Source organism: Leishmania martiniquensis, chromosome 22, assembly GCF_017916325.1.
Source record: "Leishmania martiniquensis isolate LSCM1 chromosome 22, whole genome shotgun sequence".
Taxonomy (NCBI): Eukaryota; Euglenozoa; class Kinetoplastea; order Trypanosomatida; family Trypanosomatidae; genus Leishmania; species Leishmania martiniquensis.
Window position 1 is genome coordinate 149,529 of NC_090157.1, and position 23,930 is coordinate 173,458.

The window sequence follows — 23,930 nt, forward strand, 5'->3', positions numbered from 1 at the left end:
GCAGGCGCGCACTGGCTAACATGCGCGCACACCGCGACAAGGCATAGGCATGCTCGCCAGAGGCCGCAAGCCAGCAGATCTGTCGTTCCCCCCCCAGTCAATCGGGCAGGCTCGCAGGGCTGAGAGAGAGCCGAGCCAAAAGAAACTAATGCGTAAGGAGGGCCACACGCAGCTTCGCCGTACCGTCAGAAAAGGTTGACGGTGCTGTTGTAGCATCTCCCCACCTTTTTTTTGTTTCGTTAGATACTCAAAAAGGGGCAAAGCCTCTGCTTCAGCGCGGCGTCACAGGTACCGCCTGCATGGCTTTTCTTTTATGTGGTTGGGGTGCATCGCGGCAGTGACCACCGATGCACATGCACGCGTCCGAGCACACAGGCTCTATGATTACCCGACGCGGTGCACACACCTTCAGGGACAACATGTCTCGAGCACGAGGCACGCGTTCAGGGACGCATCATTGCCTTCGCTCTCAACCTCTTCTCTGTCACCAGCGGCGGCTGCGCACCCCCACCCCCTTAATGCAGAATTCGCCACCCGGCGCCCGCTCAAACGAGCGGGTAAAAATAGGCTGCAGGGGCATGTGGGAGGGGGTAGTGAAGGGCCACTCACACACGACGGCAGAGGGGGCCCAATGACGCGGCCCCCTTCATGACCACGCGCAGATAGCTTACGTTTGATTTTCTCCGCGCGATCGTCTCCTCCTCCCTCTCATCCATTCCTTCGCATGCACGCGGAGGGTCGTTCTCCGCGTAACGCTTCCTAAGCCGCCTCGTTACTTGCCGTCCAAAGATACGCCATCCACGATGAGAGGAGTGCGAACTCGTCGTCAGTCAGCAGTGTCTCACAGACACGGCGCAGCGTCCCGGCGTCCTGAAGCTTGGCGCATGCCAGCACCACCTGACCCAGCGCTGTCTTGCGCAAGCCTGCATCCGTCTCCAACTCGCTAACGCTGCTCGCGAAAATACTCTGCAGGCGTGACTCCCCATCTTGGGCTCGGCAGCGCCGCAGCACCTGCACCAGCAAGTCCTCGCTGGTGGGCTGCACCGTGTGAATGGCAATCACAGCCGCCTGCACCCAAGCGGCCACACAGTCTTCCATGTCCAAGAGTCGCTGTACTGCTGCCTGTGGACCAAGGGTGATGGCGTTGTAGGCGGGGGCGAGGAACTCTTGCTGTGCCGCCACAATAGACTCTGACAGCTCCACCTCGCTGATGTGGCTCGATGGCGCAGCCCCGGTTGCCACCCACGCCAGGCGCGCCATCGCATTGCACCGGCTGCGATGCCTCAGCTGATCCTCTCCGTAGGGAATATAGGGCGGACTGGCCAACCCTTCTGCGGTTATGGCATCGTAACGCCCCGGGTCCGCAAGCCACAGTAGGTGCGGTGCCTGCGCTTCCAGGAAGGCATTCCGCCGAGTGCGTGCGTCAGGACACCCCGGCAGCACAGCAGGAAGACTCAACAGCTCCCACTCGCGGCGCTGCTCCCACAAGGTTTGTAGCGCCGCGTCAAGGACAAGGGTGTTCTGCTGACAGTAGCACTGAAGTCGCTCGTAGTGCTCCGGGCAACTCGCAGGGTCGTCGACCGGCGTGGAGAGTGCAAAGATCATGAGAATCGGCATGGCGTCGAAGCGCAGCGCGAGCGCCTCGCACACGCGCAGAATCCGGCGCCCAATCTCCGCGCATCCCTGAGACGGGGTGGGGCTACCGAACGGGTAGCCGACAGGCCCCGTGAGGAACGGCTCGCGGAGGAGGGTGTCCGTGACGTCTGAAGCAACAGCGCGGCTGTCGTAGTGAAGGCTGTTTGCCAGAGAGAAGTAGAGCAGGTACGCAATAACGTCCAGCATGTCACACTTGTGTTGAAGTGAGAGTGAAGCAAACATCGCTACGCCCGCCACGCGCGCTTCTCCGCCCTCGACGCTGGCGTGACCACCACTGCTGCCGTCGTTGCTCCCTGGCGCCACATCGCAGACATCGGCCAGAGCACTTGACAGCTGCACACACACCTGGGAGAAGGGCAGTGCTACACCGGTGGCTAGGTCGCTAGAGCTAGTCCACATGCGCGCCAGAACGCCCTGCGGAATGTCGTACACCTTCCGCATGTCTTCGCGCGACTCCACAATGGTCTGCGCCACTACCACGAAGATGCACCCCGCTGCGTAGCACTCCGCAAACTTTTCCTCGAGAGGCAGCGAGACGGTCTGCCGCATATCGGAGACATACGCATCAACAAAGCGGAGCAGTCGCATGAGGTGCAGTGGATGCGCAAAGACGATCTCAGCGGCTGTCAAGCCGTCTACACCCCGTTCGAGAGCGGTGGAGCCGCCGCGTGGGATCGTTCTCTGCTCTGCCCGGATGGCTTCCGCCACGGCGACAATGGCGCGCCGCATGATCTGCTGGGAGCGCTCCATCTGCTCCGTGCTCTTCACCAGTAGCGGCGCCGACGGCGCGCCGGACGCATCGTGAATACTGTTCGGAGTAGTGTGAAGGCCAGTAGGGCGGCGTGGCAGCAGATACGCACCGTCGCCGGTCGGCACCACCCCTACCATGGCGCTGAAGGAAGGCAAAGCTCGCTGCGCCAAGCTATCTTCGATGGTGCTTTCGTTGATGTTGGACGACGATCGCGCCCGCAGTCCCACATTCTGCATGCTGCGCAGCGCACACAACGACACGAGCGCCTCTTGCACCGACAGCAGCTGCGCAATCGTGGCATGTGAGAGCTGCGCCCGCGTCTGCTCGTGGCGCAGGATGGCCATGACAAAAGAGCGGTGCGACTGCTGCTGGCACATGAGGAGGCGCGTGACGCGCTGCACCATGTTCTCATCCTCGGTATTGAGGTCTCGACGGGCCCAGTTGCCGGTGCCCGCAGTACCATCACCACCACCACCGGCGGCGCTGCTGCTGGGAAGATGGCGGCCGTGGCTTCGCTGGTGCAGCGAGTCAAGCCAGGAGGAGAGCGACTCACTTGCATACAGCACCGCGCTGTCCAGAGAAAGCTTAGGGTCGGCGCGGACAGCATCCAGGATGGACTTCAGCTCCGCCTCGCCGGAGTCATCGCTCTCGAGCACACGTCTGGGGCCATCGCCTCGGGGCGCGTATGCCAAGCGGCCAGCCAGCGCATCTTTCACGGTGAGGTGCGGGCCATGAACGTCGAGGGTGACAAGACTCCCGTCTTCGCGCAGCAGCGACACGACAGGCTGGTCCAGGTGGGTGAAGCAGACGATGTCCTCGCTGGAACACGGCTGTCGCACGCCAACCTGATTGTTCACGCGCAGCACGTAAGCGCCGATACTTATGAGAACCTCTCGACGGACGTCATCAAAAAAAAGCTTAATGTGGTGAGGCGGAAGGTGCGCGGCGGCGCTGACTACGTCTGCGACAGCGTTCAGCACAACATAGTTCACAACCTTCCCTAGAGAGGCATCCAGCGTCACGAGCCACAACGCTGGGAGCGGGTGCGCCGAGCTGCCGCGAGCGTAGTAGAGCAGACAGATCTTGTGACGGCTTTCCGTGCAAGAGACGACGTGGCCGCCGCGCCCCAGCAACTCGGGGAGAGACGAGGCCCACTTGACTGAAATGCGTGGCCGCGGCGATGGCCCCGCTGCTGGCGGCGGCACAGGACCAAAGTTGAACAGAAATACCTCACCCGAGGCATTGATCGCCACCACCTGATCAGGGTGGTGGCAGCGTAGCTGCGCATGTGTGAAAGCAAGCGGGCCATCTCCACGCTGGCTACGGCCAATCGCCGAAAGTGGCCACACGAACGACGCATGCTCTGCACCACTAGCCATGCTGCCCACCCGTTTAGCCGTAGAAGAGGTGCTGTGCACAGTTCGTTGAGAGGCGCACGTGCCATTCCCACTATCTTGTCGATCGTCGCTCGCGCTGCCGCCACCAGCAACCAATGACTTGAGTGAGTGCCACAACCAGCTGGTCGTATTGGGAGAAGAAAGAGGGCGCCCGACTGAGTCCTCGCTGGACAGTCGCAGCTGGCTCTCGTCCTCCGCGCTGACTGCAAACGTCTCAGCCCTGCTTCTCTCGGGACTGCTACAGCTGCTGCCTTGGAACAGGTTGTTGTGCACACCGCGCGCCCATCGAAAGGACGTCGGATCACGCCGGTCGAACTTCATTGTCGTGTGTGTGCCATCGTACTTGAGATCCACAAGAAGCACTCCGGCCGTTGTCCCGAGAACCGTCACGATCACTGCTTCCGCATTGACCCGGCGTTGAGCGCAGACAAAACTGGAGGCTGTGAGGTCGGCATCGTCTGTGTCCATCATCTGCACCTCGATGCTGTGGTCCAGACTAGATATAGCGCCGCGCTCGCTGCAGAACGCAAGCGACTCCTCCTCCCCACTCATCTCGCTCACAAAGAGCGGGAGTCCCTCCTTGGCCGCGGCGAAGTAAGGTATCTCCGCCAGGCGTGGCGCCGTCGTCTGCCACCCTGAGCTGCTCACGTTCCACATGCGCAGCAGTTTCGTATTCTCGTCGACCAGCCAGCACATGTGCGTGCCAGCCCCGGAGAGGAAGCTTGAGACCGGCATTGTGCACCCATTTGCGGTGTTGACCAGCACGGCACCGTCAAGAGACGCCGGCGGTGCCTCGGTAAGTCCGCTGGCTGCCTCGGTCGCCCGCTTGAAGATGTACGGCGCTCCTGAGCTGCTCCTCACGGTGAGCCGCTGAGTTCGTGGCACCTTCACGGGAGGAGCGAAAAACATTTCTCTTTCGCAGCTGCCCACAATGAAGAGCGCAGCAACACAAAAACACGGAGAGAGCAGAAACGTAAAGATGGGCGCATGGGCACTCGCATGTGTTGACGTTTGTGGGGGGGAGGAGGGAGGGAGGGAGGAGGCAGAAGGCACGTACGGAGGGAAAGAGGGTCAGAGAGGGAAGCGTGGAAGGGAATGTGGAGGCGAGGGCGGTGGCGAGAGGCAAAGAAGAGGTACGCCGCCGAGCCAGAGAAGCACGTTGAAGAGGGCTCCGTGTAAGCGCGGAGGCGAGAACACCTGGCGCGCGCCCTCCATCGCAGGCACAGATGTAAAGAAATCGCCCACCTCCTTCCTGTTTGTGTGTGAATAGATCTGGCTGCTACTTCTCCTGCAGCTTTGCATATATATATATATATAATTTCACCATCCGAGCGACACGGCTGTCGCGGAGGTGACAGGGAACATCGCACGGTGGGGGAGGAAGAGTGTAAGCAGAAGACGCGCATGGCAGCGGAAGGTCTAGTGCCGTGATGCGACGCTTCCCAGCCCTCCGCAAACGGATGCAGACATAAAGGCGAAAGCGAGGCACGCTGGTCACACACACACACACACACATACACCTACACCTAGACACACACACAGGCAGGAGAAGAGGTACAATACACCAAGGAAATAGAAGCCATATACAGAAACAGAGGCGGCATGGGGCTGTGACGCAGTCGAGTGAGCGGGGATACCGACACACACCAAAACTTCAGCGCACACGCACGTATGCACCACTTTTGGTTTTTTCACCAAGCCTGTGCGGCCAACTCAGAGATGCCTCCTCCGACAGTAAGCGTAGGTGGGAGGGGGAGCGCACGTGCGACATGGCCCTGTATCGGTACTTCGTCACAGCAGCAAATAAAACCGGAGGCGAGCTCGTCCCTCTCCGTGTGCGGGCAGACACTGAGGCCTCCGAACGTACCGGCGCACGCACCCACATCCGATAAAAAAAAGCGCCTGTATAAGCGCCCTTTCCCAAACAACAGACGCTCTCACGCGGTATTCTCATCCTCGTCTGCGCGCATATCTTTCAGCATGCGCTCCAGCGGCCGTGTCCATCGCTCATCCAGGCTGCGTCTCAGGAGCATCTCCTGCATCTTTGGCGCGTCCTCTGTCGGGCGGAAGCCGTCCACCTCTTCCCACTCGAGCGGGCAGCAGAGAGCGGATGTGCCGGGGTGCACGCAGAACGGGAGCTTGAGCAGGTGATCACGCCGCGTACTGACGTGCTCATCAAGGCGCGGATACATGAGGAGCAGTTGCACGGCGTGCAGGATATCCGTAGCCTCCTGCTCCGATCCGAGGGCGCGCAGGAACGAGGGCCAATCCAGCACGTTGCCTTGCTGAAAGTGTACGTGCTGCTGGAATCTGTTCAAGGCGTCACGGCGGCCCAGCTTCAGCACCGCCGTCGTAGCGTCGTAGACGATAAAGGCAGCCTTGGGGTGATGCTGAATGTTGTTGGGGTTGTCGCTGGAGGAGTGCACGAAAAGTTCCATGAAAGCACGGTCGAGCTGTGTGCGCAGCAAGTGGAGGATGGTGGGGTGCGTTAGGCGGTGGTTGGCCAAGTCCGCCACAATCGTGCTGCGGAGTGTCTTCGGCGCCACCACCGTCAGGTACCCGACCAGCGCCGTCCGCTCGTCGTTTGTCATGCGCCTGGCACGCTTGTCGCACACCCACAGGTGAATACCACGTCGACCCGAGAATACGGGCAGGATGTACTTAAATCCAAAATCGTCCCGCAGTACGGTGTGCAGGACATGCGCTGCGCACGACATCCACGCCCAGCAGTAGGAGCAGATGCTCTTGCCGGAGCAACAAGACCGCACGTTGTCGTAGTCTGAGATGTCGATATCAAACACGAACTCCCGCTCCACCGGGAAGACGTTGGCGAGGCCTTGCCTCTGGTTGGGCCGAATGTTGTACACGGCACCTACGTCGATCTTTTCCGGAAAGCAACGCACCAGCTCGGCGTGCAGCTCCTGCGCACTTCGGTAGCTTCGAAAACGGGTGAAGATGTCCCCGATGAGGGTGAAGCAGAACTCGCGGCGTGCAAGATAGCCCTCCGATGCGGCGGCTCCCTTTTTTTCAGCCCACTCCTTGTCATCCTCCTCGGCGCCTACGGCGACGGCCGCCGCATCGCAAGGGTCTCGCTCAACACCAGGGGCATGGCAGGCCCCCTTCCCGCAGATGTCTCCAGGCGCCGCTGCCGGCTCGGCTTTCACCACCACCGCGGAGAGCTCCGTGGCCAGATGCGGCTGGTTGAGCCGGTAAGATAGCCATCGTGTCACGAGCTCCACGGGGTAAACATGCGCGTAGAACTCGCGCAGAGCGCCTTCGTTGATGGCCTGCATGGCGGCAGGCTACACAACTACCTCGCGCTTGCGCCGACACGCGCGCGATCCCACACACACACACAGAAAAAGAAGACGGTTGCGCGAACGCAGTGTTGCAGAGGGGCAGGGGGTGATGGTGGCGGCTATGGTTGGGGACTGCAGGTTATCTCTTAGGCCTGCAGGATTTTATACATATATATATATATATTTCTGTGTGCACACACTCCAGCGTACCGATTTACGGCGATCGCTTGCTTTGAGTCCGTCTCTTTGGCGTCCTCACAAGTGAAACAAGCGACCCTTATGCTCATCAAACGAGCGAGGAGCTGAGGCGAGCACGCGGGTTCGGGGAAGGGGAAGGACTTGTGCGCACGAGGACTCCAAGGACTCAGTGAACAAGAAAAAAAAACCACAAAATATTTTCTTGCCGCTGAATGCCTAAGTGCCCTCTTCTCTACTTCATGTACGTATCTGCACAGCCCTCAGCGCCGCCGTCTATGCGATGGTAGTGTGTCCGCGTCTGTGTCTGTGTCGCGGCGGTGACTCTATGGTGTTTACTGTGCTGTTTTTGCGTAACCCTGCACGTTTTCCCCCGCGTACGCAACACGCTAGCGTCGCCGAGTCGCTGAGCCAGAGAAGCAACCGCGAGGGTAGAGAAAGGGCTGTTGGGCTCACTCGTACAGGCAGTGCGAGGCGCGGCAGTGATGGTGAGGCTCTGCAGCAAGGCGAGCCCTCCACCTGGGAGGCAGACGCGGTTAGCGATGATACATCATGCGTAGCGAAGGCGAGAGAAGGGGAGCACGACAGGGGTGTGGTGAGAGGGGCATTCGGTATAAGTCTCGCTAGGCGACGTGGAAGAGGTCAAGACGAAGACGGCACGTGGGTCGCTACTCGCCCAGCCGGGCGAACGCGAGTGCGTGCGTCTCCTACCCTTACCACTATTGCTATAGGTGCGTCCATCAGCAGCCACAACAAAATTACGGTAAGAGGGCGGTCGGGGTGAGTAGGCGTGAGACGGTGGAGCTTCTGTACTGTCGTACACAGATATATACATACAGAGCGTAAGAGAGGGCGTGAGAGGCTCCGTCACGGGTGACAGGCGAGCATCGAAGGGAAAAGGTAATGCAAAGCTGACACGAAACCGATCGGACAACTCGGCATACACCTCCCCCATTACGTAGCGAGGTATCACAAGCGGAGACACACAGGCAGACAAGCACGGCAACGACAGCAGCACAGTAGCAGAGAGAGAGCGCGAGCAACCTGTAGACGTTCCGCGCGGCACAGAAAGTGTATTGCGCATACCCGTTGCGGGTGCTCAGTGTAGATAAGACGAGGAATCAGAGGAAACGAAAGGGTCAGACATCGGTATTCACGACTGCTGTCGATTCCAACAGCGTACACCTGCACGGGCCAGAAAGTCTGTGACCGCAAGACGCAGACTGGCACCGGCATGCATTCGTCCTTAGAGGGTGGGGTTCGTGTGCGCACACTGGCTACAATGGCATCGCGCCAAAGGAAGTAGAGGGCGGGGAACACGCGCCCAGGTCCCTTGTCAACCGTGTGTGTGTGTGTGTGTACGGACCTTCTCTTGTCTTCCCTTTTTTGATTCCTCTAACGCGGCCGCTAACGAAAGTTCAGCGGCGCCTTCTGTGAAACCTCGTACAGGACGCGCTCCTTATAGACAGCCCACCTGTGCACCTTTTCGTACTCGGCAAATGCTTGTTGGTAACCAACGTAATCGCGCTCGACGCGATCCCGCATGCGCTGCAGCACCAACCCGACCAGTGCCTGGTCCGCGGCAGGTGGAAGCAGCACGTACAGCGAGGAGGCTTGCTTGGCCACCACGGTGGCTCTGTGGCGTCGGAAGATAGAACGGTGATCATCGTCAGAGGCACAACGGGCAACCTCCTGAGTAAACTGTGGGTGCGCGCCAGTGCGATCGCCGCCGTGCTGGGGAGGAGCCGTTGGCTGGGCCAATGTACTCTGCCAGTACGCGGCCGTCCATTCCGCATCGATAGAGGCTACATGGTCGGGGTCCGCGTCGAGGTAGGCGAGATCGCCACAGTAGTCACCAGGCCTGAGCTGCGCCACCTCCATGCTGTCTGTCGCCGGCAGATGCGTCAGAGGGGGGCATACGCCAGTGGCCGGCGTCAACACGCGCACGAGCTGTGCACGGTCCGACAAGAGGCGCTGCTGGTCCTGAGTCCAGATACGGCGAACAACAGTGAGACCGCCGTCAACAAGGAAATAAATCGCACACTCCTTCAGTGGGACGAGCCCTTCGCGAAGGAGGACCGCCTGCGAGGGAACGCGAATGGGGATCAGGTGCCGCGCCGCTATCTCCAGAAGGGACGCGATAGAGGGCGCCACAGGCTCCGGCACAGCCGAAATAGTCTCTGGCTCCGCCACAGGCATGGGGTTCGATGGCCCTTGGTCGCTTGCTTCCCCGCCCGCATACGTGTTGGGGGCGTATGACGTCTCTGCGGCGGCCTCGTCAGGTCCAAATAGGCAGAGACGCAGATCCTCCGCCAGAAATCGCCGCTGCTCGCGAAGCAGCGCCTCATTGGCGCGGCGGAGGACGCGCCGCAGGCGCGCCGCCACCTCGGCCATTCGCCCCTCAGAGCTGACAATCAGCAGCATACTTGCCTCTGATGTCACGTACTCGGTGGCAGGCGGCAAAGCTTCCCATATCAAAGCGTACCCCATGGCATCTCCTGCCTGAAGCTGGTACCTGTGCCACAGGGACGTCGCCGATGCGTCCTCCATGGGGCCGCGCTCACGCGGCCACGTAAGGTGGCAATGCCCCCTCAGGAGCACCATAACGAAAGCTCCGTCGCTATCGTCGTTGCGCGTATGCTTTCTGCGAGAGAAAAGAGGCGAGGTGATGTTGCCAGTAGTCAGCTGTCTTGCTGCCCCCGCCACCGACTGTGGCGGGGAGCGCTGTGCAGCAGCCCGAGCCGCATCGCTCAACGTCATGGGAGCCAGCGCATTGTCAACATCGTCGCTGACGCCTCGCTGTGTGCATTCCGGTGGCAGAGACGGCGGCTCACCTCGGCGGATCTGCTCCTTGAATAAACTGAACAGGTGCGCCGCAGGAATAGTCCTAACTTGCTGCGACGAGTCGGGCTCCTCTTCCTCCAGCAGCTGGGGAGCGTGCAACGTCTCCGTCGACAGCGACGGCGGGGGCGGCGCATGGGAAGGCACTGCTGCTGGAGGAAGAGCGAGAGCCGCCGCGCTGCTTGAGATGCAGCCCGCATCATCAGCGGCGGGCTTGCGCAAGAGCACAGTACCAGTCCCTGGCACCTCGATCACTTGCATTGTCTCTGCCAATGTCAGCAAGTCATCTTCTTGCAGCGGTGCAAAGAAGGGGAGGGAGCGCAGCAGGCGTAGCGAGAGATGAACGTCCTCCTCCGCGCGGTACATCAAGGGTAGTTGCAGTGATTGCTTGACACGACGCCACTCGCGCAAGCCGCCGGCATTCCCAGCTAACAGCGGCGTCGACGGCGTGGTTGGCACCTCACGCTCCTCGTTCGCTTCCGATAACGACCTCGGCGCATCCACGTCTGCAGTGGTCGCAAGTGACGTCGGCGCCAGTGGTGCGACTGCTGGCAGCCGTGATGACGGCTGCTGAGGGGCGCACGCAGGCCGGATCTTCGTCGACGAGGCCTGCGTGGAGCCAGTAACACCGGCGCCATACGGCATCCGCCGGGCACGCGCTTTCTGTGTGCCCTTGCTCTTTGGAGTCGCCAATTCTGATGAAGGGATACACAGGAGCTGCGAGAGCGGTGGCAGCGCAGCCACCTGCTCCGCCACTGTGAGTCCGGTCGACGCCGGCATCGCTGAGGTGCGTAACGCCCCAGAAAGTTGCAGACCAACTTCCTCTATGAAGTTTCCCTCTCTTTATTTATTGCGATTCGCGCGGCAGCGAACGAAAGAGAAAGAGCAGACGTCTGCGTGTGTTTCACGGCGTGCAGATATCGACGCATGCATGCACCCAAGGCCGCCGGAGCGAAGAGCTGTGTACGCAGTAATCGAATCCTTGAAGGGAGCAGAGGAGAGAGAGGTCAAAGAAACACACACCGCGTGCATGCTGCGAGGCCTTGGAAACCCCGTGCACAGGGCAAGTGGGGTGGGGTGGGGAGCGCAGAGAGAGGTGAAGGTGACCGAGAAGAGAAGAGGAGCTGCAGACATCGGGGAGGCGACAAGAGCTACCAGGAAGCGGCACAGGATAAGCGGATGCGGCAGAGGGCGCGCACACACGCCACGTGCATGACGAAACCCTTAAGGGTAAGGGGCCGTCTTCTTCCCGTTTACGTCCCGATGACGTGCAGCGTGCAAACGGCGACGCGGCGTTGCTTCCTCCGCGAATAGAGACGTCACGCTCACGTCGAGTACAATCAAGCTCATAACGCACACACACACACACAGAAAGCGCCCTCTGGATCAATACACGCGTGCATGCTTCGTTCATATCGCCTGCCTGCATTTATTCGTCTCAACGCGTACCATAGAGGAGTTCCTCTACCCTTGTCCAGTTGCTGCCTTCCCTACAGAATACCGCAAGCCCTCGCTCCCCCACCCCGCCGCCGCTTCTTTCCTCTTCGTTCGACTGCGGCTAACACCTTGGCCGCTTGGGGAGGGGGAGCAGAGACCGAGGCAGAGAGAGGGGGGAGGCCAGCAAATAACCCACGCTACACCTGATAGCCACGCATCGCGTAACGATTTGCTCCAGTGACGCATCCGCCTTCTCCGCCTCGTCACTTCTCGTTCGACTAGCTGCCTTCCTCTCCTTCGCAGCACGCCCTTCGATCTCTTATCCTTCCACCAGTTGAGCTGCAGCCAGTAGACGAGACGGGCGAGGCATCGCACCACGAATGTAAGATGAACCTGAAAACGGTCACACCGCCGGCGGCGCACGTTATGGGGCATTTCATCATCCCCCGTCTTGTGTTGGGCCGCATTTGCAGCGAGAGTGTCAACGGCACATTCCAAAGATGAGAGCGTCGCTCGTGTGGATTTCTCGGGGGGAGGGGGCGACCCCATCGCAACGCCCTCTCAACGAAAATCGGGCACCGACAACGTACGTGGAAACGATGACACAATAAGGGGGGTGGGGGTGTCTAAGCCACACGGTAGAGCCGGTAAAAAGAGAAAAAGAGGGGAAAACGCCAACGGACCTGGCGGAAGACACTCAACAAGACAGAACTTCAGTGACGTAAACAAAAAAAAGAAGAGTGACGCGGTGACGTGAGGAGCACTTGAGAAGGGATAAAGACGCCCCCGAAGCAGCAGTCGACGCCTTCACCACCACGAAGACAAGAGGCCACAAGCGGCTGCCATTCACTCAACGACGCAAGAGGAAGAAAAAGAGGTAAGAACAAACTTACCGAATGAATTTCTCCACGCACACACACACACAGACGCACGCACAAATACAGCGTGCGATAGAGAGAGGGGGAGAGCAATATTCAGGGCAACGAAAAAAAATCGGCAAGCGAAAAAGGAGCCAGTGAGAAACAAGCAGCAAAAAAAAAAAAAGCAACCTCCCCGTATCTTGTTCGCTCCGCCAAGAGGGTAAGGGGTAGCGTAAAAAGGGAGGAAGGAAGGAAGATGGACGCCACACTGCGCTCGCCCCTGTCCGCTGCGTTCTGCGATGTCCATGGTTCACCTCCTCGCCCCCTTTCTCCCGAGCACAACGCTCACGCACACACACACATATATAGAGAGAGAGTTTTTTGGTTCGACAGCCCCAGGGCAAAAGACAAAACAGCACGAGCCCTCGGCCACCCATTCTCCGCGCACCTTTCACCGTTGCGTGCGTACATCCATAAGGAGTGGAGGGAGGTAGCGAGAGGGGTATGGGGAGGGGGGACCTTATTTAGTTATTCACCAAACATGCAAGCAAGAGCCATCGTAATCTATATCCCCGCAAACGTACTTCTCCCGCTTCCTCTCTTTCTTCCCTTCCCCCCTACCCCCTCCCTTTCCACATATATATGTATAAGCTACACAGAGAGAGCGGGTGGGGGAGAAGGGAAGAAAGAGAGGAAGCGGGAAGAGGGGGCCGGTCCAACGAGTTGGCGGGCCACGTAATAGAGACAGACGACACAGTAGAGGGATTATGCAAATTCATGCAGAAGCACATTTATTCCTGAGAAAGACGCCCGTGGCAGCGTAACCTTGCCGATTTCGACGATCACTTCAGAGGTGGAAAGGACAGCCGCAGGAAGGGTGAGGGGAGGCAGAATGGCCAGTGGTCATGCATCTTCACTAACCAACGTCGACCACTTAAAGCGTTCATGGCGCTCCTCAACGTCTCCGTTTCGCCTTACAGCACACACACGCAGACACACGAGCCGAGCGCCACGCAGCTCTCCCCCTCCCCTCTCCCCCCTCATCGCCGCCGCCCCGCCACGTCACAGCCCTCGCCGCATGGCGCGCCGCAGCCCTAGGCGAGCGGTACAGCAGTGCCCCGACTCCGTCATCGGAGTACCGCCCCTGCCTCGCACTCTACCCACCCACCCACCCGACCGCTGCGCAGGCTGCCCAGGCCGGCAGGCAGAGTGAGGCTCGGGTGAGAGGCGCTCCAGCCACGCTGACGCGCCGCCCATCACAGGAGCGGCACGAGCAGGTGCACCGCGCCAGGCTGCCCCGACACAACGCCCCACCCCCAGCGACCTCGCCACCGGCACGCGTAGCCACGAAGCCGTTCTGATCTTCCCCACGCTGCGTGCACGTGGCCCTGTCGCCACCAGAGCGGTGGTGCGGCATCGACAAAGGATCGAGAGGGAGGAAGGTGTACTCGAGCCACGCCCCTGAGATGCGGCGAAGCACTGGGGTGCGCCCCCCCTTCCCTGGCCCCGTCAGCAGTGGCTACCGAGCACCACTAAGAAAAAAAAAGACCACGCGAAGCTCCTGTATCCCAGCACAGCACAAACGAAAAGAAGAGTGGCAGTCCAGCCGCCATCGACTGTACGGTGAGAGCAAGCAACGATGACGCGAATCAGCGAGGCTTCCACGCTGCCATGCGGGCTTCGTTTTGTGGGCTTCTTTTACGGGGTACTTGATGGAACGAGGATGGAGAGGAGGGAAGAGGACAGACACGTCGGTTCGCACCACTGCCGACGTGCTTGGGGACGCCAACGGACGCGGACACACAGGTAGTCCAGAGCGAGAGCGATGGGTAGAAGAGACCGAGGGTGTTGCGGCAGGCACACACACACTCCCCTCCGCTGAGACGGAGGCACGGCGACTGTCCCCGAAGGGTTAAACTCGATACAAAGGGGAAGAAAAACGACCTGAAGAGACACACACATATTACAAAAAGAAAAAAAAAGAAGCGACACTGAACGGAAAGAAGAAGAGCCATACACAGACAGACAGGAAAAAAGGGGCGAGGAGGGAGGGCAGCCCGTACCTGAGGGCTTGAGGATGAGCGTCAGAGATGAACGAAGGGCAGCGCAGTGCCTGATGAGGTCTACCGAGGGCCGGGTAAGAGGTCATCGTCGTCAGCGGCGAGGGTGAAGAGCGTATGACCTCGCTCGCCATTCTGGGCACTGCCACTGCCGCCACCGCCCTCGCTGCTGCCGCCGTCAGAAGCACCAAGGAAGTTATATCCATTCCAGTTGTTTTGAGCGTCGGCGGACACATCGGCTGCGGCTTGGCCGCCTCCACTGCCGTCATTGGGCGAGACAGCGTCACGAATGTGCTGACCCATGCCCACCACCACACCCCAGAGTTGCTGCACCGGCGCTGTCGCACGGTCGTTGGCTGGCGGGGACGCTTCTGGAGCCTCATCCTCTGCGTCTTGGCCGTCCGTGTCATCCAACATTCCACCGTAGGCGTCCAGCTCCGCTCCCTCTCCGCGTGCCGCGCGGGCGACAAGCTCCCGCATACGACGGTAGTTCACAGCCATCACTGACATAACGGCTAGCAGGGCTCCGAGAATCAAGAGGAGCACAGCCACCGCAGCGGCAGACCTACGTCTGCCAGCGCTCGAGGGCTGGCACGCACGCGGCTTCACAGGAGGCAGTGGAGTGGAGCTCGGCGTGCAGTTTGAGCGCTCTGGTATAAGCACGTAGACCCCCTCTTGTGTTTTTGTCGATTCGTTGCACTCCAGCCAACGCACCGTGTACGAGTCGCGAGTACACTCCGTGCAGTCTATAATGACAGGGTCCGGCGGTACATAGCCACCTACACAACCGAAACTGCGTGGGCGCAAAGTGTAGTACACTCGCCGAGTCCTTGCGGTGGGGTCATCGCAAGTCGTTTCCACCTTTTCGTAGCTCTCGTTGGTGCAGATCGGGCACGCGTAGGCAGAACGCCAGCGGAGGATCGTCTCCTCATTGGACTCACCAATGAACTGGAGAGTGCCAATCCGCGGCTCATCGGGTTTGGTGCTGCACTGCAGCTCAATGTACGCCTCGCGGAGTGCCCGTTCCGTGTTCATTTGGCTGTTCAGGACGGGGTTGAGCGTGAGTGGACTGCCCATCTGGGTAACCATAAAGAAATGCAAGCCGGCCTCAAGGTGGGTAACAGCGTCGCCGAAATGGTACCCGTTCGTCGCTGAGGTGCGCTGACACAAGTACGCGCTCAAGGAGCTGTTGCGGGTGCGCTTCGACGGCACGCACAAGCGATCGCGCGTAACTGGGGAGACGGCAGCGGCGCTGCTGGAGGTGGTCCGCGCATCCGCTACGGGGAGCGGGTCGCACGGAGAAAAGTAAAAGCGAGTAATATCCGCCTCATCGGCCTCCTCGACCGTCATATTCGCCAGAGACGAGTTTGCAGTGTGTATGTAACTCCGTGTCGCGTTCAAGACAGCACCGCGCAGTTCGCTAAAATTGTACAACACGCCGTTCCTTTTGAACACACAAGCCGAGCTGCAGCCTGTGTGGTCATCGTTCGCGACGGTATTGCTGGGACACGAAAGGCAGGTGGTGAACCCGTAACCGGGGGAGTAGGTGTTGCTGCCGCATACGGTACACTGCTGTGCGCCCTTGGCGCGCTGCACCGTGCCAGGCGCGCATGGGGACATCTTTGACGCGCGGGCAGCGCAACTGTACCCAGCTCGGCAGGGCTGACAACTTTGAACCCCGCCAGATACATCGCCAAACACCTCCAGCGCCACGATCACAACGGATATTGGACTCGAGGTGTAGGCCAGTTCCTCCACTATCCAGCTGAAGCGGTGCCGCAGACCTCGCGACTTCGAGTCACTGTCGGTCTCCGGAAGCGCCGTCTCGACGTAGTACGGTACCGCGAGGGAGAAAAACTTTGCGCCGACTTTCCCTGGCCGGGTTGCGAATGCCCCAACGGGGTAGTCGACCTCGCCGTCCACGACAAGGCGCACGTTCATAGTCGTTCGCCAATCCAGACTCTCCATGTAATTCCCGTCGTTGTCGACGTACGCGAAGGTCAGGTTCACCCAGCCGTCTTCCTCGGCTCTGAAGGTGTAGTTGAAGGTGGCTCGTGAGTAGGTCGAGTTGGTAAAGTGCTGCTGCCGGATGCCAATCACCGTGTTGTCCTCGTCCGCATACAGCAGTCCTACCAGCTCAAAGCCTACCCCGTCTTTCGTCTGGCAGGTGCTCTCAGCGCCAGCACAGTGCTGGTACGACATCGATGTCCCCGACAGCGCACTCAAATTCCCCCCAAGGGCGTCGAAGCCACCACGGTAAATCAAACGTGGTATGGCGGCCGTCCCTGTTGGGCACACTCGGCAACGATTGCCAGAGAGGTACTCGCCAGCAGCACAACCAACGCACGCGCCCGAAGCTCGGCCACCCTCGTGCCGCATGCCTGGCAGACATGCCGCACACTCAACCCTGGACGACGACGGCCTGCTGCCCGCCTCTTCCATACAGTTCACGCCGGGGTACTTGGCCCAGTTACGAACGCGCCTCCCATCGCTTTGGCAGCTGCCGTACTGTGCGATGTAGTCGCTCGCCGTGCACGAGCGCATCCGAGCGCAGCTTGTTGCGCCCTCTGGCGATGAGGTACCTGGTGGGCACTGGGTGCATTGCGAATCATTCGCCGAGCGATACGTGTTGCGGGGACAGCGCACACACTGGAATGCCCCACCATCACCGCTGTGCGGCGCTGTCCAGTGACCGGGTGGACAGCCGGTGCACTGCACCTCCGCCACCGTCTTGTGCGTGCCTTTGACGACAATGTTGCGCAGCAGGGCCCGATCATTCACGCCGATGAGCTCTTCGCCGTAGGGTGGACCGCTGCTGTCCTTCAGGTACTCAAACTGGATTTGGGTGAGACCATGCGGTAGCTCGATGGCGGCGTGGTACCAGTCCCGGTGGACGCCGGTGGCAAAAAAGCGGTACTTCCCAACCTCCCTGTTCGAGTTCCGCACCACAGAGAAGTTCAGGCGCAGCACGAGTCCGTCATAGTACTCCTCCGACGAGACAGAGTAGTCGAACTCGAGCGAACCGCTGCTTTCCGTGACAAGCACCGCGAAGTCCAGCGTGGACTGAACGGACTCATCCACTGTACCCCACGGAGTGACGGGACGGCCCTCTGTCGGCTGCAAGCCGGAGGAGATCACCGTCCCGTACGTCTCCTCGACAGGGCTCCAAAACTCACAAGGCTCTGGGTTGCAGAAGGTCGACACCCCCTCTGGCAGGGGGTCGAAGCTATCGTAACGTGTCATGTACGAGGAATAGGTGCCTGCTGGACATGCAACGCATTCAAGCGTCATGGGGTCCAGCTGCTGACCATCCGAGCAGTTGTAGCAGGCAGTCGAGCGTGGGGGCGGCACAACCAGATCCCCAAGGTCGCAGTCAGCCTCCGTATTGAGGTAAGACAGGACCGTCAGCTTGCCGGTAAGCTTATTACAGGGTGAGAAGAAGTGCATGATGTCCGAGGAGGTGCACGGGCGTGCTGCAGCGCCTCTCGCTTGAAGCACCAGGAGCAGAAATGCTACGGCTGCTCCCGCCAGCCCAGCCCATTTTCCACTCGTTGAGCCCGCACGGAAAGCCTGCATCTTGCTCTGACGCATCCTTCGATGATGACACTAACGACGAGGGGAGAAAGGAGGCGTGGAAAGCTAAGGGATCGAGAAGCTCCGGGAACGCTGACCTGCGCCCTTCCTCCTCCTCTTCGTCGTTTTTTTTCCGCAGCAGAAAGCGCAACGATGAGCACTGCTGTGCAACACCCAAGTGCAGCAACGTTAACAGGGAGATACGGCAAAAGAAGGGGACTGCGGCACACCTCCAGCAATAGCAAGGCAGCGCGAGAGGAGTGACGGCGGCCGCGACCGCTCACTGGTAGAGCAGAACAAAAAGAGGTGAAGGGTGGCCAATCTTTGGAGCCGCAAGAGAGCCGGGATAGAGAGAGAGAAGTGCCATGAGGTGTGACGTGCAGCAAAAGGGCAGGAGCGGAGGGCAGCGTTGAACATGAACGAGGAGGCGTGCACGCGCGCCCAGGGGGAGTGAGGGGGGGCAGCGGCAGTCATCCACGGCGTCCTCACACGTTTCGAGGAAGAGAGGCGAAAGGTGAGGTGCGAGGCTCCTCTGATGCGTATGGTCCAACACGCAGCGGTACGGCCCGCAAACAGGCGAAGAGGCAATGCGAAACCCTCTGCGTGAGCACCGCCCGCGGCAGAGAGGGGCGGATGAGAGAGAGAGACAGCCGGCGGACAAAGAGCACGACTCGCCCATGATGGCGATGGAAAGGAGAGGTCTGAGGGAGACGCACGCACGGCAGACCACCTCCCCTCCCCCCAACAGCACATCCCCTCACCGCGAGACCTCACCTGTGGCAAAGGCACGTTCGAGTCCCCTCAAGAATTGCCTTTGTGTGAATCGGTCCATCAAAATGCATTGTCGAGCCTTCCGTCAGCGATGATGGACGGCAACATCTCAAAGGCCACAGGGCCCTCCCACACATGGACACAGCGTAGAGAAGGCGCCACGAAATCACGCACCCTCTCAGAGAACGCGCTCGTGCAAAGGACAGCGGGAATAGTGAGAGGAGGGCGAGAGGAAGCAGCAACGAGAGGACGGTCAGGCGAATACAACCCCGCGTCCCAGGCGTCGAATTGGTGGGCGGCACAATACAACTTCACATATATGGCGTCGCACATGCGACGCCATGCGTACGTGTGTGTGGCACAAGCGGGGAGCGGATATCGGTAAGCGCGCGATATGACCGGAAGGCGGCACACACACACAAAAAAGGAAAAGGATATGCTACGGTGAAGAGGACAGGCGCAGAGAAGAGATGTGGCGACAAAGACAATGGTGGCGCCTGCGCAACACCCGAAAAAAAACGAAGAGAAGGGTGAAAGCGGCTCGGGAGGGAGAGGGGCCATATGCCATGCTACGCCTCACACGCCGTGGCCCACATCGCCCTCGGTTACTACTCTGTCAACGCATTTTTTCGCCGTGGCTCCTCCCCTTTCCCCCACTTCCACCGCCCCAGTGTCTCAGATAGATCACACTCACTACTCCGCAGAGCTACGTACTGAGACAGTGGCAGGAAAAAGCCGTGAAAGCTCACGTCTCCTAACCTCCATGAAAAAAAAAACACGCCTTTCCGTTTGCCCTCTCCCTCCTTAACTCACCTCCTCCTGATGTCAAGTAGGCAAACTTTGAACAGCGCGTCAGCGCCCCTTCCGCCCACACACGGCAGCTCGGCAACGGCATAAACACCTTTCTCTCTCACCAGCACGCCACCCTTCTCCGTTCTTCGGAGACCGTTACACTATTCCCCAACCGCCTTCACCTGTTTGAGCCTGGAACCGGCCCATCGGATACTAAGAAAAAGAGTGCCTCAACGCTTTCTGCCAGGCTTCGCACAGAACCTCCCCCTTCGCCATCAGCCTGTTGCCTCGATCCACGACATCTTTAGCGATTCCACCTAACCCATCGCAATAGATCGTCCTTCGTCAGGCACATGCTCTCTTTCCCATCACGCAACGGCAAACGCACCGCGGCATGGTTACTCGTGACAGCAGACCGCTCAAGAGTCGTTGGATTCCAAGGAAGTAAAACAGCCGCGGCCGTGCACGCCGAGAAGCGCTTGCACATCCTCACGTGCTGCTGCTGTTCTCGCAGCATCAGAAGCGTCCGCTCATCCTCCTCCTCCGTGAAAAGCTTCCGGCGCAACCGACCACATACTCCCGCAGTGGCCATGCCTCCATCGTCACCAACGGAGAACCCTCTTTCGGCAGCCTCCCGTGATCCCCAGACACTGCAACCCCTGTTCTCAGGCACACAAAGATTATCCCCGCACCTCTCCTTCGCGAGCTGCGCAAGGCCCGCTGCCTCCTCGGCAGTGGTGCCGGCGCGCGCCGCAGACTCCTCTGACGCGACAGCAGCGCGCTCGTGCGCGGCGCGCCCGCCCGCCTCTGCAGCGACAATCGCGTCGCGGTCGCGGTCCTCCGTGCTCGCGAACGCCCGTGCCATGTCCGCTGCGCGGTCCTCCGCGAGCTGCGTGAAGTCGGTACTATATGAACTTGTATGTGTTACATTAGGTTGTAATAGTGCGCTTATGGAGGATGTATACACGTGTGCTGCGACACCTGTCGCGTTTGTATGTGCGTATTGAAGTGGTGTACTATGGACATTCTTGTCGGTATGGGTGTGTGTGCTTACTTTTTCAGGAACACTGGCAGTTGCCAGATCTGTTTGGTGGCCAATTTTTGCAAGTCGTCTTCGTGGGAATGCTGTGCCCGGCAGGCACCGCAAGTCCTTTTGCAGGAACGCAGAGCTGGCGGCTGTCGGTCTTGCAGCAGTTGCGGCTGTGGTGGAGCACTCTTGATCGAGCGGTGGCGCATGCGTGGCGCACGGTAATGAGTGGCTAACTGCAGATGTTTCCTTGTGCTCGTTAAAGGGCTCATCATCAGTCGGTAATTCTGTGTGTGCGGTCGCTCAGAGGTCCCACCGATGGATGCTGGGTATGGTCGTGGCCTCCGGCGAGGCCGATGTAGTGGGCACCGATCGTTCGTGTCGTTCGTTCTCTTGCTGGAGTCGGAGCTTTGTATAGAGGCGCAGGAGCATCTGAAGCTCCTTTACCTCCTCCACCAGCAACCTCGCATAGGAGGCGCTGATGGCCGCTTCAAAGTTGAGAAACGGGTTGCCGTTGGAGGGCGCCGCCTTCGTGTCGGCGTTTGCCCTCGGCCTGCCAGTCGCGTTGATCATGAGGAAACGCGGGCGCAGTGCAGAGAGGCGCTCGCTCGCTGAGGTGGAGGCAAGCGCTGTTGTGCTGGCGCCGCGGGTCGAGCACCCTCACCGGTGGGTTCGAGTCGGCCGATAAGGAAGTTCCAGCGACGGTCGGATGAGCCGGCGCTCGGCAACGGAGAGCGGAGCAGAGAAGTCAAGAGGAGGAAGAACAGCAGCCGCAGCACGAGCGATGGAGGCGTCACGTCTACTGAGCGTGTGCTGCCGCGTTCCCCGTCGAGTTGACGAGTACAGTGTCAACCAATGTACCCAGCGCGCTCTAGGCTCAGGTGAACCCCTCTGCGCCCGCTTCTCTTTCACAGAACGTTTGACCAGAACCCCTCTTTTCACCTCGTTTTGGTTTGGCGGCGGTGTAGAGGCCCCCGCTGCCACGTGCAGTGTGTGCTGCCCCTGCGGCTGCGTCTGAGGTTGCAGAGATTGCCTTCAGGGGAGAGAGAAAGGGCGAGGAAGAGGGGAGGTAGGGGGGCACAACCACAGATTTTGGTGGGCGCTGGCGCGTGTGTATGAATGTGCGCCTACTGTTGTGCAGGCTCACTGTTGCGTTTCATTCGCCTGTGTGCGGGTCGATCCCTTTACCGGTTTACGAAGTTCTGCGGCATGGCTGGAGCGCACCCTGCCGAGTCGCTCTCCTCCAAGCGAGAATCCTTACGAACAAAAAGAAGACTCAGAGAAAAGGGGTGTGGGTCCGCACCCACACACACGCACACACGCATAACAACCACGCAGCCACACCCGTGCCGGCGCCGTCATGAGCGCGCGTCATCGCCACATCAAAAGCGCAGCAGGTACGAACGCGAGAGCGTTGTGTGAGTGTGTGGAGGGGGGGAAGAGGCGCACATGGAGGCAATAAGCCGCATTCACCAACGCGCGCACCAATACAGCGCAAAACGAAAGCCAGAAAGAGCGAGCGACGGGCCGAAAGGCAACAATGAGAAAGCGGGGAGGGAATGGAAGAATAAGCGCAGGTGGACAGACAGACTCCACTGCTGCCTTCTTGGAGAGGACAAAGCCAGCGGCTCTGTCACGGCGTGCCTTTTTTCTTCTCTTTCTCCCCCCGCCCCAAGCCTCCGTCGTCCGGAACGACGGCCTTCGCAGTTGGCTAGAGTGGCGAGGGTAAGGATTTTCACTGAGCAGCGCCCCTCTCTCGGCAGCGTGCGAGGTGCGCACGGCGAAATCCACACCAGACCACAGTGAGCCAGCGCATCATTTTAGCCCCGACCTCGCCCTGCGGTCGTCGGCAGCAACGAGCGCCGGTGTGCATGGCAACGTGTCCTTCCATGGGCGTTTTCTTCCCGCAGTGCGGAGAGGCAGAGCACATGTTGGACAGAAGGCGCTACGCAATGGCATCGCCGGTCCACTGCCGGCTTCAAAGGGCAGTCCTGCACTGCCATCCGTCGACGGGATGTACACTGCGGCTGCCGGCGAACGGCATTTTGTCGTTGTTGGTGCTGTCGCTTCCGTATGTTTTTTCTTTTTTTTAGGTTCAGCGAATCGCAATCAGAGAGGCGAAACAAAACGGAGAAATGTAAAAGAGCGAACGAAAAAAAAAGAGTTGACGGCACGAGCCGTCAAAAGAGAGAAGAGAAACTCTCGTCATCGCTCACGTACGGCACTGCGCATGGCGCGTGTGTGTGTGTGTCGCAGGCAAAGAGGGTGAGCGAACGGCAACCCCTCGTCGCACGCTCACCTTTCCCAGCGTTCTCGCCACGTCTGCCATCCTTTCACTACCACCGCCTCCTGTGGCGAGCGAAGCACAAGCGCAGAAAAAAAAATTGCGAACTGTGCTCACTTAATCGGGATGAAGCGGGAGGAGTGCGTGGCGCCGACACCAGGGCGACCGTGCAGCACTGGGCGGTAGCTCATCGAGAACTCGCCCAGGTAGTGGCCGATCATCTCGCCCTTAATCTCCACAGCGTTGAACTGGTGGCCGTTGTAGATCGCCACCACCGACCCCACCATCTCCGGTGTGATCACAACGTCGCGCAGGTGCGTCTTCACCGCCTTCGGCTTCTCGCCAACCTTAACGTGCTTCTTCGCCTCGCGCAGCCGCTTCAGAAGCACCGGCGGGCGGCGGTCCGCGTGGCGGTTCATGTGGCGGCGCGCACGAGCGTGCACCAGCGCCTTGAACTCCTCCTCGCTCAGCGCGAGCAGGGGGTCGATCTCAAGTCCACGGAACGTGAACTTGTGGAACGTGCGCTCCTTCTTCAGCTGCTCGTAGCGCTCCGCACTGATGTTGGACGCCATTGTCGGGAAGGTGGATTGATGACTTGGAGGGAGTAAGAGCATAGACGGATGAGAGGCAGCCACGTGCAGCCCAGTGAGAGAGGCGCAGACAACGAGGTATTCGTATGGGAGTCGCCGTCGTATGCGCGCGTGGGGGAAAGGTGGAGGAGAGAGGGGGATGGGAAGGTGGCCGTCAGTCGTGGTGGCGCGACAGCAATCCACTCAAGGGAGCGAATGAGAGAGAGAAAAAGAAGGACAGAGAGAGATGAGGGGCAGCACGAAAAGAAGAAACGCACCATCATCGCACAGCGGGACACGCCTCTCTTTGTCGCCGCCGTCGCGCCTTGCGTGGTTGGCTGGCAAGGCTCGAGGAGATAGCGGTGACGTAGGAGGCAGGCGGACAGGGAGGGAGGTAGCTGAGGAACCTCAGCACGAG

The 23,930-nt window shown here is 59.9% G+C and overlaps 5 protein-coding genes across 5 annotated transcripts; all 5 read right to left on the reverse strand.

The window, feature by feature from the left end:
* Positions 1-759: 759 nt before the first annotated feature.
* Positions 760-4,713, reverse strand: LSCM1_02884 (uncharacterized protein; the record flags this gene model as incomplete). Its single annotated transcript, XM_067320447.1, has 1 exon — positions 760-4,713. The coding sequence occupies one exon, from the start codon at positions 4,711-4,713 to the stop codon at positions 760-762; it is 3,954 nt and encodes a 1,317-aa protein (XP_067178759.1).
* Positions 4,714-5,741: 1,028 nt separating this feature from the next.
* LSCM1_02885 (uncharacterized protein) lies at positions 5,742-7,097 on the reverse strand (the record flags this gene model as incomplete). Its single annotated transcript, XM_067320448.1, has 1 exon — positions 5,742-7,097. One exon carries the CDS (start codon positions 7,095-7,097, stop codon positions 5,742-5,744), a length of 1,356 nt encoding a protein of 451 aa, XP_067178760.1.
* Positions 7,098-8,705: 1,608 nt separating this feature from the next.
* Positions 8,706-10,919, reverse strand: LSCM1_02886 (uncharacterized protein; the record flags this gene model as incomplete). Its single annotated transcript, XM_067320449.1, has 1 exon — positions 8,706-10,919. The coding sequence occupies one exon, from the start codon at positions 10,917-10,919 to the stop codon at positions 8,706-8,708; it is 2,214 nt and encodes a 737-aa protein (XP_067178761.1).
* Positions 10,920-14,559: 3,640 nt separating this feature from the next.
* On the reverse strand, positions 14,560-18,087 carry LSCM1_02887 (uncharacterized protein; the record flags this gene model as incomplete). The annotated part of the gene is made up of 1 exon (XM_067320450.1): positions 14,560-18,087. The coding sequence occupies one exon, from the start codon at positions 18,085-18,087 to the stop codon at positions 14,560-14,562; it is 3,528 nt and encodes a 1,175-aa protein (XP_067178762.1).
* A 4,969-nt stretch (positions 18,088-23,056) lies between these two features.
* On the reverse strand, positions 23,057-23,515 carry LSCM1_02888 (uncharacterized protein; the record flags this gene model as incomplete). The annotated part of the gene is made up of 1 exon (XM_067320451.1): positions 23,057-23,515. One exon carries the CDS (start codon positions 23,513-23,515, stop codon positions 23,057-23,059), a length of 459 nt encoding a protein of 152 aa, XP_067178763.1.
* Between the last annotated feature and the right edge of the window lie 415 nt (positions 23,516-23,930).